The sequence below is a fragment of the Ziziphus jujuba genome, chromosome 7 (assembly GCF_031755915.1).
Source record: "Ziziphus jujuba cultivar Dongzao chromosome 7, ASM3175591v1".
Taxonomy (NCBI): domain Eukaryota; kingdom Viridiplantae; phylum Streptophyta; class Magnoliopsida; order Rosales; family Rhamnaceae; genus Ziziphus; species Ziziphus jujuba.
Window position 1 is genome coordinate 15,250,904 of NC_083385.1, and position 17,707 is coordinate 15,268,610.

At 31.1% G+C, this 17,707-nt stretch overlaps 1 protein-coding gene, 1 long non-coding RNA gene and 1 pseudogene across 2 annotated transcripts; 2 read left to right on the plus strand and 1 right to left on the minus strand.

Annotated features, from left to right (window-relative positions):
- Positions 1-3,134: 3,134 nt before the first annotated feature.
- On the minus strand, positions 3,135-4,810 carry LOC107407386 (uncharacterized). Its single transcript, XR_009639727.1, has 3 exons — positions 4,736-4,810; positions 4,532-4,582; positions 3,135-3,788 (listed from the first exon to the last, which is right to left on the minus strand). It is a non-coding gene; the product is annotated as an uncharacterized LOC107407386 (long non-coding RNA).
- Positions 4,811-9,578: 4,768 nt separating this feature from the next.
- Positions 9,579-12,629, plus strand: LOC107425065 (probable mannitol dehydrogenase). The gene is made up of 6 exons (XM_016034997.4): positions 9,579-9,701; positions 9,926-10,029; positions 10,397-10,510; positions 11,301-11,814; positions 11,935-12,088; positions 12,241-12,629. The coding sequence occupies exons 1-6, from the start codon at positions 9,624-9,626 to the stop codon at positions 12,444-12,446; spliced, it is 1,170 nt and encodes a 389-aa protein (XP_015890483.4). The 5' UTR covers positions 9,579-9,623; the 3' UTR covers positions 12,447-12,629.
- A 1,028-nt stretch (positions 12,630-13,657) lies between these two features.
- Positions 13,658-17,097, plus strand: LOC107425061 (probable mannitol dehydrogenase; annotated as a pseudogene).
- The last annotated feature ends 610 nt before the right edge of the window (positions 17,098-17,707 follow it).

Below are 17,707 nucleotides of genomic sequence, written 5' to 3' on the forward strand. Positions count from 1 at the left end.
CCTGTCGAATGTCCAAATGGTTTTCGGTACAAGGAGAGGCAAGCACATAATCATTCACATTATCAATTGGAGTACTACCATAAGGAGACTCACCATGTCGACTATCACCAGCTGAAAGTCCCGAATGTTGGGTATGTAAAATGTCTCGTAACCCATCTTCACTATGATCAGTGTTGACCTCAACCTCAAATTGTTCATCTTGATCATAATCATGTCCACGATATTCATTCAAATCATTAATTTCGAAGTGCTCGTTATCATGATCATGTTCCGCAGATTGCACATTGTTTTCACACATTTGATTTTCAGAGAATCCAGGTTGAGTTTCCGGCACATGAATTTCGGTCGCTGGGGACTGCATGTCGGCATCAGAGGTACAAGTAGCTATCTCGGGAACTGCAGATAGTGGGGCAATAGTCGTAAATCCTGAACTTGTAGGTATCCTATTCACCACACATCCAGCAGTATCAATACTCTTTGGAACCCTGGATAACACATCAACAATAAGTGGAGATCTGTCTTGAGGTCTGTGTGAACTATACTCTTCTATAAAACTTTGTAGGTCTTCATCATTTTCCACAACGTACGGCTCACATGACAAACACACATGGTATATGAACTTGAAGATTAATTGATGTTGTGTAGAATCTAAGTTGAGAGCGTTGTAGACAACATCTTCAAGTTCGGCCAACGTACAATTCCTTTTGATACGTATAATCTTCATTCTTTGACGTTGGTATCTCCAGGTACCTTCAGAACATACACTCCATGTTCCATCGTAGAACAGTAAAACTGAAATTTGTGACATTGAGCACAAAGAGTTTACCAATTCAAAACATACTAAGTATCTACTTCTGCAATTGTAGAATCTTTGCTGGAAGGTTTAACTATAATCCTGAAGCAAAAGTAATGAAAAAATACAAATACATTTTTAGTAAATGAGTACATAAAATAAGCCAAACAATTATGTTATTAACGCCTACTGGAATAGCATTTTAAATACAAATACAAATGCATTTTCAGTAAATGAGTAAAGATAAAATAGGAATGCATTTTATGTAAATGAGTACAAATGCTGATTAAGGGAAAAATGTTGCCATATATGTACACATTTTTATATTTATAACACACCCTGTGAAATCTGATAGAAGGTACTAGCTGCTGGATAGAGAAGACAAACGAGTTTTGAGGACCCTACAATGAGAACATGTTTCTTGGTACTAAAGTGCTACTAAAAAAGGAACCCTATTACCTAGCTTCGTAATCTTATACAATCTGAGATCTAATTACTTGAAGATGACTGGCTTTTTTAAATTTAGTATTTGTAATATTTAACATAAATATATCGTTTTCATGTAGGTATATGAAATTGACTGATATGAAAATTGTAAAAGAAAGGAAACAAATATGGTAACAGTCTTTCCTGAAACAAAAATATGAAAGCCAAAAAAAAGAAAAAGAAAAAAAGTCATGGTTTGCAAGCCCCAATAATGAAAATTACACTCATTAAATTTAAATGAAATTTTGTGTTCCAAAATCCAAGTCCAATTGAGTCATCCAAAATCTTGACTGGAAACCAATGATCTTATCTTTCCTATAACCCTGAGGTGTTCCTTGTCAATTTGTAAATTGTCCCGCTTCACTCCTCCCAAATTCATTGTGAATTTGCTACACTTTAAGCCAGAAGTACTTGTCAACTCATAAATCACACTCTCTGTCTAATAATTTCGCTCTGCAACTTTATTCTCCCATCTAGAACAACAACAAAAAATAATAATAATAATAATAATACACGGTTTCGGTGAATAATCCTTTTTGTGGAAATTACCAAAGTCATTTTTATTTTATTTTTTATTTTTTATTATTTTTTTTTTGTGGTACAAAGTTTTGACTTAAGGAGTCTTATTATTCGATCCTTTCCAATGCAGAAGGTACATATCCATGCTCCTTCGGCGAATTTTCACTTATCTGGTTAACTGGACAACAATTTTTCACCATAACTGAATTGGAAATAAATAAATAAATAAATAAATTATGGGTTTGAAATTTGAAACCCAGCTGCTTTAGGGAAAAAAAAAAAAAAAGAAAGTTTTGTGGTCTTTTGGAGATGGTCCAGGCGAAAAACCTTTGCTCCTTTTCTTTATTCATTATTAAGTGGAGCTGTCAACAATGACCTTACATGTAAATTGGTAGGAAAATAATGATCACTGAGACCATTTCCATATGAATTCTAGTAAATGTTATTTTTTTAATACAATATTGACTAATTAAATTCTTATTCTTAGGCTAATATATTTGACTTTATCTATCACCTATACGTAAAATATATTTTAGGAAATTTTTTTCGTAAAATCAATTAACAAAATTAATATGAAGTATATTGTATTTATTTTTTGGCTTACTTATTAAGCCATTTATGTTTACTATTGGGAGTTCATGATTTCAAAACATTAAGATGGAAAAAATTTATTATAAATGATAAAAAAAATTATGTAAAGAAGTAGCATAAAGCCAAATTATGTATATATATCCACATACCAGGTAATCGTTAACTCCGATCTGCAAAAACGTACAATTTAATTACATCCTTTTGAAGTGTATGGGCTCCACAATGAATATTTTCAGATGATGCAGGGAGAGTGAACTGAACTGAAGAGATTTTGGGATTTTCTGCAATGTTCGTCAATGCAAAGAAAGAAGGCTGAAAGGTACCCAACCAACAAAAGAGAAAGAGAGAGGAAGACACAGTATACATTTAATGTGGTAGCAGGACAGAAGTTAATGGGGTAGATAGAAATGAGGGATGGTCAAAAAAGTTGTTTTAATATTATTACCTGTATTCGAGACAGTCAATGAGAAAACTGTTATTTTTACTTGACACTTTCATAGGTATCCATGTATTTAAATAGTTTACAAAAGCCAGACAATTAATTCCCTCCTAACAAGTCTCATTTGGACATACTACCATGGAGCCATTCATGTAAAAGTGATTGATACCATCCATTTAAATTATCATCCTTCCTTACACATCATATTGACACGAGAATCAAGTACAAAAACTAAAAACAAAATCTGAATATGGAAGAAATTGGATCCTTTCACAAATATGGAAGTTTCCTTTTTTTTTTTTTTTTCTTTTTTGTTTATTACATTTTGGTATCTTTTTTTCTACGAAAATCCAGCTGAACACAACTCTATAATTCCTATGTTCCAAGATTATGTATAAGATTCGAAACATATTGGATACAAAGTCCTATAAGGTAGCAGACACGGCAAGACTTTGCTGGCATACCTCATGCTGAACCAGAATCCTGATATCCCAAACAAAAATATATAAAAGAAAGAAAAAATTTGTGAAAAATTAAGTGAAAATTCAAACTCCAATGCCTGTTATCAACTGGCCCAGCGTGAAGGATTCTTTTCACATATACCAGGTTAGGCCATCTGCCTCTGTGCTAATAAGCCTTTGCAATTCAAATTTTTTTATGATGCTGAAGAATGATGCCTAAAATTCACACAGCAGCATGCATCTCTAGCCGTCTTCGTGCTAAGATTTTCAAATTTGTTCAGAATGCTTTGAAGCAACCTGTGTGTCCACCGTTCTTGTGTCATGCTTTCTCTTGCTTCATCTCTTTGATCTAGATGTGCGGGTCTTTGTAGGATGCTTTACAGCATGCTCTTGGATGCCCAACACTACATTTTCATTGCTAGGGAGTTCAGGAGGGGCATCAGGCCATGGTGTGCGTTTTGATGGTACATTGACCTCCAGAGGAGGATCAATTATCCATCTGTAAAGAGACCACACTAATGTCAAATGCATGTGCATAGGAAGAGATTCTGCTAAATGAATTTTAATTAAATAGGCAATTGACTGTCATGATTTTTGTGTGTCAATGATATATATTGAAATTTAGATGGCTTGATGAGGGGTGGGGGGAAAAAAAGCATTTCCATATGACAAAATTATTGACTAAAGGTAAAGATTTGCTGAACCAAAGTAAAATAAAAAGAAGCATGCTACATAAAATCATAGTACAATTATATAAGTCAATTGTTTAAAGGATTGTAGTCAAATTGCAAGTAAGAAAGCCCTTGGGAATGAGGTTAGAGGATTGAACAGAAATACATTGAAATGCCACACCAATACCACTTGACCACTTGAAACAATGCAATGACATTCACTTGAAAAGAGAAGTTGAGCATCATTGTCACATTCACAGGTAGGTTACTAATTTTAAGTTCTACCCATGTGTGATATTCAAAATCACAATTTCACAGCCACAATTTTATGCTTTGAAAATAAATTAGAGACGCATAGTACTTAGAAATTGAAGGATATAACAGCAGAAAGTTTAACATGACAAGATTATTACAAAACATTTCTACCAATTGTATATGATCATTGGCACTGTTGACTCCATCTATGCTTCAAATTTTTTAAACAACCATGACAGCTTTCAGAATGCAAAAACCATATGCACTATAAAATGGAAAATGGATTGGAGACACAATAGGAAAGAAGATATGGTACCTGTAGGGCCAAACCATAACCGCCATTCACATCTTGCTCGAAATAAAGTAACTGGAAAATAAAGCAATTAGATTATAAATTTAATGTCACACCAGCAACACAAAAGAAAATGCAGATGCAAAGCAAGAGAGAGAGAGATAGAGTTCATAGTCATCAAACATGGTATATAAACAATTTAAATGCAAAAATATGAAATATACATACCTTAAATTTGCTTTGTGCATTTGAAGTAACTCTTTCTATAATACCACACTCGGCTTGTTGCTCGTTGATTGTAACACCAAAGAAATGAGCATTTTGCTTATCCACCTGCAACAAAACAAAATCAATCAAACGAAAAATTCCAGAAAGAATGAAAGTCCATGATAACAAACATGAAAGCACCTTTCCACTAACTGATGACAGAATGGAATGTATCCCTAGTTGGCTGTACTCCATCCAGCATCATATCATCATACATATCTCTTAGCAAGAAATGCCTACCACCACCGTTATTAAAAAAAAAAAAAAAAAAACCAGAACACAACTTTCACAATTTCTCTTTCACAATTTCTCCCAAAAAAAAAAAATTCCCAACACCACTAAAAGAAAATCAAAATTAGAGCTGTTGCCTACCTGTTGCTTCTGCTTCTGCTCCTAGGGCTCTCTAAAATCTTGCAGTTTTCTCTCTGAGTCGCCTCTTCACCATCTCCTTCAAAACGCGCAGTCTCCACGCTTACAATCCGGCCGATTCATGAAAGGAAACAGAGGGCTCCTAAGGTCTGGTTATGGATAAAGAGATGGAGGGGAAAAGTCGAAGAAAGGAAAGAAAAAAACATATAAAAAAAATAAAAATAAAAACACATAAGGGTATTTTGGAATTTTAAAAGATTGGAGGGGTAGATCAAAAAAGAAATGAATTGAGGGGGTAAAATTCATGAAGCTCGGTCCTATGGGGGTATTAGGCCAAATTCCCCTTATTGTACCTTACTAGCCTCTCTTTACAACTTGGGTACAATCTGCATTGACGTAAATAATTAACGTTGACTTTAGTTATATGATTTATATTATTGTTTTCAATTTTTTAACTTTCTGGAATTTTTCTGATAAAGATTCAGAGTTGGAATCTATCCAAATCCAATATTGAAAATAATAATAATAATTATTATTTTTGCAAGAATTCTCTGTGGTAGGCACCCTACGGATGTGTATTATTTTTGTGAATAATTTAGAAATTAGACTAATATGGAATAACTTTTAAGTTGAAAGCCTAAATTTGTAGGCTTTAATTTTGAACGTTCAGCATGTAATTTCATCAAAATAGTATTAAAATGCAATTTTATCTTTAATTTTTTTCTTTATAAAATTTGATTCATTGCCAATGTTGGCATACCAATGGTCTGAAAAAGCTAATTGGGTTATGTTGGATGGCCTTCGATATTTTGGAACTCTTTGATTCACGTTGCAATATTCCTCAATAGTGGAGAATGTAGATTGCTACTTATATAATATTATAATAAACATCGTTTAAATTTAGATAGCATAAATATATAGAACATTTTAAAATTATTTTCTAATATTAATGTGCAAAATTTTATTTATGGCCATTAATTAATTTATATATTTTATTAAAAAAATTTCTTGAAAAAATTGACTTTTTATTGAAAATTCTACTTTTAAATAAGTTTCACAATGTTTGATAAAGTTTTTAAAAAAAAAAAAGGTCAGCTTGATAGTTTTTATTTATTTATTTATTTTTTATCAGATAAGTTTGACAGAATATGTAAACAAAATCATTAGAAACATTTTTTTTGAATGTTTGTCTATTTTTTTATGTGATTTAAAAATAAAAAAAAAAAAAAAAAAAAAAAAAACTAACAGCAGACAGAATAATTGGAGGCGCTATTGGATCTCAAACGTGAATTTTTAAGCTTCTTCTACCTTTCGTCCCTGTCATTGTCCTTTTTTGGCATATACATCTATTTTTTTACTGGATTTTGGCACATACATCTATTGTCCTTTCTTAGATATGGTTTGCTTATTAATTTGGTCCTCTACCGTATTCCGTTCACGCATGTGTGCTCTTCTCGTTATTTAAGGTGGGTTAGGTGTAAGATCGTGGGAATGAAAGAGACACAAGAGACGGGTGATTTGCAGCCAAACACAACATAACAAGAGCTTTTTCATTTGTGACCCTCCAAATTTTCAAAATGGATAATGTGAACGTTCATAACTGTGGACCGACATTTTTTTTTAATTTTTTTATTATGAATGTAGATGTTAAATATCGATGCCTCATCTGTATTGACAACACACATTCAACAAAAAAACATAAAAAGTCTTGCTCTTGAGTTTGTTTTCCTATTTATGTGCCCATTACCCATCTGTTGGGTGCATTGGCATAGTTTTTAATAACCACACAGCATAGTTGCTATTAGACTAGTGATTATTTTCTCACGTAATGATGATAAATTTTCACATTATGTAAAAACGAAGAAAATTTTACAGTACAAACCACACCTAAGCTGACATCAGCTTAGGTGTGGTTTACACCTGAAACTACTTATAAAAATAAATCTTTGGTTGGTTGGGAAATCAAAAATTTAAAATTTTGAAAACAATTACATTGATACCTCTAAGGTTTATCAAAATTTCAACTTGCTTATAGTTTCCGAAATATTCATTTACACTCGTGTAGATTGTAGAGTATGAATGATATTAGTTTAAAGAAAAAAATGCAATTTCTCAATTGAGCACCAATGAAATCCATAAACTCTATACTCACATTGCAATCCTCAAATAAAACATATAATTACGAAATTAGATCCGCAAATGTGAATCAATGAGCTTCTTCTACCTTTCGTCCTTTTCATTGTCCATTTATTGGCATATGCATTTATTGTCCTTCCTTAGATATGCGGCTTGCCAATTAAATTTCTCTTCTGAACGAGTTTGGTCCTGTACTCTATTCATGTATGTTTGCCTCGATCTTGTCGTTGTTTGAGGTGCTTTTTGTTTTGCAATGTATATGTGCCGTTTTGTTTCTGTTCCACGAGATCTTTGAATAATAAACACAATGAGGTGAACTGTTGATGTAGCAGCACGTGGCAGAAATCTTACGTCACAGGCATTCTTGGCCGCCTAATTATAAAGTTTTGCGATATTTTCTTCAAAATTTTAACTTTGTCAAATTAGTTATGAAAGCATGACACTCTTTCTTAAAAAATCCATAGCTAATTTGACTCTGGAATATTGGCAGCTTATATTTCGTTTGATTGTTCTGTAAGATAATTAATTACGAACGAAATGAACATATAAGTACACGAGCAAAAATCATAAGATGGTAAATTAAACGCAAAAGGGAAAAGAAAAAAAAGAAGCAGAAACGTATGAAATTCAAATTTCCCAAGAAAAGAAAGTCATTTAAAAATTATTTGGAAAAAAAAAAAAAGGAAACATATCTAATTCATTACATCAATAGAATTAATTGAAAAACAAAAAAAGAGTTTAGTTCATATAAATTATAAATTAAAATTTCAAAAATTGAGTAGGACATTATTATCTTTCTATCCATGTTAAGCATGTCATGTTAACATCTTTCAGGGAAAGATGGAGCATTATAGTAAAAGAAAACATAAAGAGATGCCTTAAGGAATAGAAAAATATGATAGGTATAAATAAAGTGTTAGTTAATTGATTATTTTATTGACAAAAATCGTAATGTTTTAATTAAACTCGGTTTGAATGGATGAAGAGATAATTGTATCAATCGAATTCATATGGAAGGCATGTAGACGTGTTAATTAAAGACAGGTAAGCTGCATTTATTGTTTTCTTGGACGGAAACATGTTTTGAGTCTTGACTAAACAAATGGGTAGGTAAAGGATATGCAAAGAAAGACCTAAGTCTTAATTTATTATTATCGGTCATTATTATTTATCTAAATCTTATATCTCATTTTTTTTTTCATGCCACAATATTTAAAAATATTATAAAAAATATTTGACTGCAATACAAGAGCCATCGTTCACCTGAAAACAAATAAAATAAATAAATAAAAAAGAAGGGACATTGCTATTTTCGTTAAGGTCTAAATAACTTATTTGCGTTGTTTATCTGTTTTGAAAAGGAAGTAAGCCGTTGCTATTCCACTTCAAATTGCAAAAATATGATAAAAATAACTGAATTAAGTTTCTTTTCCTAATCACTCAAGCCAAAAATAAAGAAATTAAGAAAGTTAAAAAATTAAAAACCACTTTCCTGACCTGTAAAGCGTTAGGCAAGAGCAGTCCACATGCACAAGTGTAGAGAGAAATTAGTTCCAAGTTCATGGGATGTTGTCGTATGAACATGCCAGCGACTATTGTTCTTCAAGCCTAATCTGGATGCTTTGTATCCTTCTTACGAGCATGCATTTCCAGGCGACTATTCTCGCAAATTTCTGTGATCTCTGTTTTTATTTTTTATTTTTTTCATATATATATATAGAGATATATATACACGTTATAGTGTGTTTATAATAATGCATTTTTTAATTTGATATGAACACATATAATGAAAACAGCCGGGCAACGGCTTCAATTTTTATATAGAGAAAACCTTTTTTACATATCTGATTTTGAATGAATAAATATATTAATCACAAATATATATTTTTGATAAATATAACCGATATATAGTTTTTGCTTTTTTTATTTATTTGCATTTTATTGAATATTGACTGATCTAAAATATGTATTATTCAACCATTAATAAATATTTTAACTCAGTCGATGTTCAATAAAATAATAATAAAAAAACTTATGCATTAAGTATTGAAATTTTTTTTTCACATAAAAAAAAGTTTCTTTTTTTTATTTTTTTATTTTTTGACAAGAAGTTTCTAGTAGAAATTGGTTACAACCGAAAAAAAAAAGTGTACGGACCATTAGTTACCTCACCCAGTACGTCACATCATTAATTACCATCCCAAAACTTAGGTCGGCAAAAATTCAAAACCCCTTTTTTAATTGTGAGTCCGCACACACCAACAAAATTTAAGGAACTTTCAACGGTAGCTGTTTAAATTAATATTGTCCATGATTTTTGCTTGTCACACAAGGCGAGAAGAAAATGTCCACGTTTACAAATTCAAAATTCTCCAAGCAAAAAGAGAAAATTTTGGAAGTGACGGAAATGGAAGCTACAAAGGTAGAGTTTGTTTTGAAAATAGTGGCGCTCAATAATTAGCTCACATACTAAGTCACCAAAGCCACCATAGCCATGAAACTTACATTATAAATGCCACCAACCTCTTTCTATTGCCGCCTTAACCAAAATCTTGCAAATTGATCAATCTCACTCTCTCCCTCATATCTTCCCATCTTCTTATCGCTTTTTTCTGTAATATTTTTTTCTTTTCGATTTTTTCACAGACGAAAATGGTGAAAGCAGCAGAAGAAGAGCATCCAATTCCGGCCACCGGATTAGCAGCGCAAGATTCTTCCGGTGTTCTTTCTCCTTTCAATTTCTCTCGGAGGTTCGTTTTCACAAATTGAAAATCATTTCAAAGTGTTTATCATTAATATTGTATATATTTACTATTTCAAAAAAAAAAAAACAAATATATAAAAACCGAAAACATAAACATAAACCTTACCAAACAAGCATCTGCTTTTGATTTTTTTTTTTTTTAATTTTTTTGTTAAATCAACTTGCTTTTGGTTTGTTTTGTGTTCCATAAGAATATTTGTATTTATTAATAACCCTTTTCGCCTTACAAATACCCGTACTTTTTTTTTTTTTTTAAAGATTGATTTATGTTTAGGAATCTAATATATATATATATATATTATTCGTTTCATGATTTTTTTCTAATATAAAATAATTTTTTTTTTCAATTTCAGAAAAACAGGTGAAAAGGATGTAAGATTTCGGGTGTTGTACTGTGGGATATGTCACTCGGACTTGCACATGGCCAAGAATGAATGGGGCACTTCTATTTACCCTCTTGTCCCTGGGTACGTATATATATATATATATATATATCTACTCCTTTCGTTCTTTTCAATTATACAGATATTAGAGAAATTAAAATACTAAAATAAATTTAACCGTCTTTTATATGATATTTTTATAAATGTATCCATTTAATAGGCATATCATGCATGGAAAATAGTCCAAAAACATATAGAGACATAACTTACCTAATTTTATTGGTGAATAACGTTTCTTTCCAAAATAAACGAGGCAACTATCGCAGCCAAAAGAAAAAGAAAAAAAAAATAATAAATAAAACGAGGCAACTAGTTAGACGGGAAAGAAAGATGTAGAATCTCATAATACCATAAAACAAATCACTGCTACTGTTGTACTATCTCATTTTTTTTGTTTCGGGCATGGCTCTTGACCGGAAAATACTTAGAACCATATCTATTGGGCTTAATGTACGAGGAACTTAAGTAATTATTAATTATGAGGGGCACTATTTGCGTTGACAAAGTAATTGACGTTGATTGTACCAAATAAAAAAAAGTAATTAACATTGACGGTACCAAAAACAAAAAAGTAATTAACATTGACTTTTATTATTTATAATTTTCTTTATTTTAAAATTTTTTAACTTCTAAGAATTTTCTTCTGGAAAAGATTGATATTTTAAAAAGAAACTTTCAAGAATTTTTCTAGAATAGGTACCTTCGTGGATGCAATGTCTTGTAAGTGTATTATTTTTGTGAATTGACACAAACTTAGCTTGATTAATTGGAAGTTCGAACTATTAAACATTGAACTCAATTGGGCAAATTGCAGGCATGAAGTTGTTGGTGTAGTAACAGAGGTGGGTAACAAAGTCCAAAAGTTCAAAGTTGGGGACAAAGTTGGTGTGGGATGCATGGTTGGAGCTTGTCATTCCTGTGAAAGCTGCAAAAACAACCTTGAGAATTACTGCCCCAATATGATACTCACATATGGTGCTAAGTACTATGATGGAACCATCACCTATGGAGGTTACTCCGACGACATGGTGGCCGATGAGCACTACATAGTCCGGATTCCGGATGGTTTACCTCTTGATGCAGGGGCTCCTCTGCTCTGCGCTGGAATTACGGTCTACAGCCCATTGAGGTACTTTGGACTCGATAAACCCGGTATCAATGTTGGTATAGTTGGCCTTGGTGGGCTAGGACATGTGGCCGTGAAATTCGCTAAGGCTATGGGGGCTCATGTTACCGTAATCAGTACCTCAATTAACAAGAAAGAGGAAGCTTTGGAAAAACTTGGTGCTGATTCATTCCTAGTGAGTCGCGATCAAGATCACATGAAGGTACGTATTAGAATTTTTGAAACAAATTGTTTTTGATGAATTTAGGGGGATAGTATCATTTTAATTGTGCAATGTTTTTTTTTTTTCCCCTTAATGTTTTCAATTTTTCCTATTGTCAAGGCTGCTGTGGGCACATTGGATGGTATCATTGATACTGTTTCTGCCGTACACCCTCTAGTTCCTTTGATAAGTCTGTTGAAGTCTCATGGAAAGCTTGTTATGGTTGGTGCACCAGAGAAGCCACTTGAGCTACCAGTTTTTCCTTTGCTTTCTGGTCGGTATATATATATATATATATATAATTAACTGCTAATAGGATACTACATAATATAAATATTTAATTATGTAGTTTTTGTATGACTGGAAATTAATTACATTATAAGATTTTGCGTTAACAAAATCTAACTGATTGGCATGATGCAACAGGAAGAAAAATAGTAGCCGGTACTTTAATCGGAGGGATGAAAGAAACACAAGAAATGATCGATTTCGCAGCCAAACACAACATAACAGCTGATATTGAGCTTATTACTGCTGATTATGTGAATACTGCCATGGAGCGCCTTGCCAGAGCAGATGTTAAATATCGATTTGTCATCGATATTGGAAACACGTTAAAGTCTAGCAATTAATCAAGTGTTTTTTTTTTTTTTTTTTGGTTTGGGAATATGACCCATTCCGACGCAAGAATATAGAGATGGAGTATTATGTAATAGCCCTTATTTTCATTATCTATTATTGGTATTTTGTTAAAGATTTGTTCAGTGTCTTCCGCAACAATGAATAAAAACCAAATTGTTTGATGGTGCTTGTTATTTTTTGGGTCCTTTTTTGGTAATGAAACTACTATACATTGCGACAGCATAAATGGCTGATTAATGGATTGAATATTTTGAGAATTCGAATCCTTCTGGGATTGAATATTTTATACTTACTTTGGCTCAAACATATTTCTTCAATTCATTGATCAAAGTATTTTACATATCTAATCCATAATGTTATTTTCAATTTGTTATTTTTCTTTAATTCATTGATCATGTCCAAATTCAGCCTTATACAAATTTTTATGTTCACTGGTATGTAATAAAAATTGTATTATTAATTAATAAATAACAAAATGAATGGAAGAATTCAACGGTTGCCCAATAATTCCACTAAAAGTCACTTACGTGAAATGACAAACAAATAGTTGGGTCGGCTTGGCTGCATATGTTACATCAGTCCCATTACAAGAACAATTTTATTTATTAAAAAAAAAATTTTCACTTGTTTTTTAAAAAAATATAACCAGGATATAATTTTTTCCTTTTTTCCTTATATTTTGAAGAGGCAGCTATGTTGTCTCCATGTCAAAAAAAAAAAAAAAAAAGGATGGGTGGACTTTTAGAAATTAATACAACTATTATCCTAATTCAACCCCCTTGTAAAAATTAAAAGAAAAAGAGGAAAAAAAAAAAAGTAACTCATTCTAAAATCCAAAAATAAAAAATAAAACTGAAAATTCATCCCAGAGTACGACATCTGCCATATTTTTTTAAGGAAAAAAATATAGTACGACATCTACCATATTTTTTTAAGGAAAAAAAAAAAGGCAAAATAAGCAGATAATGTTAGTTAGCAATCACCATGACAGAGAATAAAGAAAAAATGTTTTGCCACCCTACGTAATACTTAGCCCATATATGTTAGCCGTCACCATAAAGAGATAAAGAAACAATGTTAAATAAATTTGAAATGAGGAATTAGTTTAAAATAATTGGTATTGGAGATTTGATTTGCTCGCTTATTACCTCAAAACCTTCATCAATTATTGATAGACTAGTGTCCAGGCCAAATCCTTTTATTATATGCAAGGCATTTTCTCTAGTTGCCTGCGTAGCAATTACCACAAAACATTCTCACTTTTTGGTCACATCTTGGTCTGAGAGAGAAATAAAAATGGCCAAAACAGCAGAGGAAGAGCACCCAGTGAAGGCTTTTGGATGGGCAGCCACTGATTCTTCTGGTCTTCTCTCTCCCTTCAAATTCTCCAGAAGGTTCTTCAATTTTACTTCAATTCCCTCTTCAATTTGTCCACTTTTTTTTTTATATATAATAGTAGTACTTCAAGTCAAAATGTGAAAAAACACCAATTATTTATGAAAGCTACGCAGCAGAAAATAGTTTCAGCTGGATAGATAATTTTTACCATTTTGCAAACCTTTTTGTTTTTTTTTTTGTTGGTTTTGTTGGTAACAGGGAAACTGGTGAGAAGGACGTGAGATTTAAAGTGTTGTACTGCGGGATTTGCCACTCCGGCTAACACTTGATTAAGAACGAATGGGCAGCTCTACTTACCCTGTAGTGCCCGGGTAAAATCTGTATACATACAAACATTTTACATAATGAAATTTTCAGATTCATATAAATATGATATTTTTTTATCCTTTTTTTATTATTTTTTTTATTTTTCTTTAGGGTCGACAGAATATATATGATTAATTGAATGTTGGTGTTTATGCGTTTGATGGAAGAAACCATAGATATTTAAGTGTATAATAAAATGTTCTCTTCCTAAAATCTCTCAGACTTTTTATTTTTTTATTTTTGAAAAAATGGAACATTTTATATACATCCCTTAAAATTTTGAATAAATATAAAAATATTTTTTAAATTTCTGATAAGTCGTTCATGCGTCTTCCAGGTGGCAAATAAAATTACATTTATACTCTTAAAAAAATTAAATTATTTTTAAGTCCCGTTTGATTGATAGTAAAGTTAACAGTAATATAATTTTTTTATTAAAATGATGGTTTTTTTCTATTTAAATATTTATTTTAAAGTGGAAAAATATAGGTTAAGAAATTAAATTTTCATCTACATGTGAAAATATATGAAAAAATTATTTCCACTTATCAATTGTCATTTTAAAAATCCTAAAAAAAATAAATTTATGATTTTTTTTAAATTACATATATATTTTTAATTTATTATATAATATAAAAAAAATTTAATCTATATTTTTAATTAATTTTATTTAAACTATGTGATAGTTTTTTAATTTTTTTTTAAAAAAAGGATGTTATGCTTTTTATCATATAAGCTTTTTTATTAAGTGATATTTTTCATCAAATATATTTGATTAAATGTATTATAATTATCAAATATATTTAACTAAATATATTATAATTTTTTAAATATATTTAACTAAACTTATTTATCAAATATATAACTTATTTAGAAAAACTAAATGAACTAAAATTATCCTATATATATTTTTTTAAAATTGTCATATAGTTTGAATAAAATTTAATTAAAAATAAAGAAAAATAGCTTTTAAAGTTTTCAACTTAATTATTGTGGGGAAAAAAAAAAAAAAAAGAAGCAAAAGCAACTTAAAAAAATTTAACTTTAAAAGAGTATAAAAGCAAATTTAAACTACTTATGTAAATGATTTCTTTTTTTTAAATGTAAAGAATAATTTGTATTTAATCCAAACTTTAAAGGATATAAATGAAGTATTCCCTTGAAATGGTTTAAGGGGTTCCGGTAAAGGGTTCAATCCCGGGTGGTTTTTCAAAAATAATTTTCACTTTCATTTGTTTGGACATTTCGCTCTTTCTTTCCCCTATTGTGCAAAAGTGAGGTCCATACACGAACGCCCAAACACCAATTTCTTTTTCTTTTTTCTTTTTTTTTTAAATAAAGTAAAAAGGCATGAATCTAAATTTGATTCATTTCAATAAAATCAAAAGCAACCCTTACATGAATCTAACCAAAATAAAATGGTAGGCATGAGATAGTGGGTATAGTGACAGAGGTGGGAAGCAAAGTCCAAAAGTGCAAAGTTGGGGGCAAAGTTGGTGTGGGATGCCTAGTAGGAGCATGTGATTCATGTAATTTCTATGTGAACGACCTCGAAAATTCCTGCCAAAAAGTGATATGGACCTATGGTTTCAAGTACCATGATGGAACTATCACCGATGGAGGCTATTCTGACTCCATGGTTGCTGACCAGCACTATGTAGTCCTTATTCCTGATAGCCTACCTCTTGATGCTGGAGCTCCTCTGCTTTGTGCTGGGATTACAGTCTACAGACCCTTGTGGTATTTTGGACTTGATAAGCCTGGTATGAATGTGGGTATTGTTGGGCTTGGTGGGCTTGGACATTTGGCTGTGAAATTTGTCAAGGCTATGGGGGTTAATGTTACTGTGATTAGTACCTCAATTAGCAAGAAAAAGGAAGCTATTCAACAACTTGGTGCTGATTCATTTTTGGTCAGTCGAGACAAAGATCATATGGAAGTAGTTTGGTTTTTTTTTTTTTTTTTTTGGGTGATGTTTTGGAAGGCTGCCATGGGCACATTGGATGGAATTATTGACACGGTTTCTGCAAAACATGCCATTCTTCCTTTGATAGATCTGTTAAAATCTCATGGGAAGCTAATTATGGTTGGTGCACCAGAGAAACCACTCGAGTTACCTGTTTTTCACTTGCTTATGGGTAAGTATGTATACCATAGCTTATTAATTTAATTATTGAAAATAATATTAACATTTTGTCAACAAATTAAAAGTTAAAACCAATTAAATATAAATTTTGGCAAAACAGGAAGGAAGATAGTAGGTGGTAGTAACATTGGAGGAATGAAAGAGAAACAAGAAATGATTAATTTTGCATCGGAGCATAATATAAAAGCTGATATTGAAGTAATTCCAATTGATTACGTGAATATTGCCATGGAACTTCTTCTTCTACGCCATTTTATTTTATTTTATTTTATTTTATTATTATTTTTTTGGTATGTGTGTGTGTGTGTGTGTGTGTGTTTTGTACTAGTGAGATGAGTAACCTCTCGTGGATACGGTTTTAAGAATTAATTTGAGAAACGTATGTATATGTATATAATCATCTATTGCAGTAAACCATTTAATTTTCATTGATTTTGTGAACAATTCTTTATAAATTGCATTACTAAATGACTAGAAACTTTGTGGACCTTATAAAAATAAAAATAAAACTGAAGGATAATATATATTAGATTTTTGGGATCCCAAAAGACTGATTTTTATCGCACCATTAAACAGTCTCACAGGATAACTTTTTATTATTGGTCGTTTAGCTTGTTGAAGCAATAAATATAATATTAATTTTCTTTTTCCTCTTTTTGTGTGTATGTGTGTGTGTGTGTGTGTATGTGTTGGTTGAATAGAATAAAACAACTTTCTTGTTAGAGGCAGAGAAGACGAGAAGGCCACTATCTACCTGCAACAAAATAATGATCTTTTTGGTGGCAGGTTAATGATAAAAGTTTCTTATTATTTTTTCTTTTTTGAGACAAGATAAAAGGTTCTTATATGACAAGGGAGGGAAACAAAAAGTACCTCCAACAAAATAATGATCTTTTTTTCTTTTTTTTTCCTTGAAAAAAAAAACGTGAAAAGAAAAAGAGAATTAAGCATTTACGTTAACGTAGTTGAAAAAATGTTTGATGGATTTAATCATCACAAGTTAAATCCAGGAAAAAGTAGCATGGAGATGGAGCCTCTTCCATCCACATAAATTCTGGAGCTAATATGAGCCACTCAGATTTTGTACACTAATCGAGGGCAAAATACACACGCATATATATAGATGGAAGAGGCTCCATCTGCACGCTTATATATATATATATATATATATTGACTTTGAGGGCCAAATTTAAGAATGATTGAATTTTTGATCGGCGTAGCACTGTAGCTTTGCCAAACTTATTTGTTTTTTTTTTTTTGACCTTTTGACAACCCAACCTGGTGAAAATTTAAATTTTAGATTTAAAAGGTATGGTCGTGTAATTTTTATTCAATTTATCAAAAAAGAAAAAACTCATTTGTTTTTATTTTATTTTTTATTTTTTAAATACGTGTTAATGA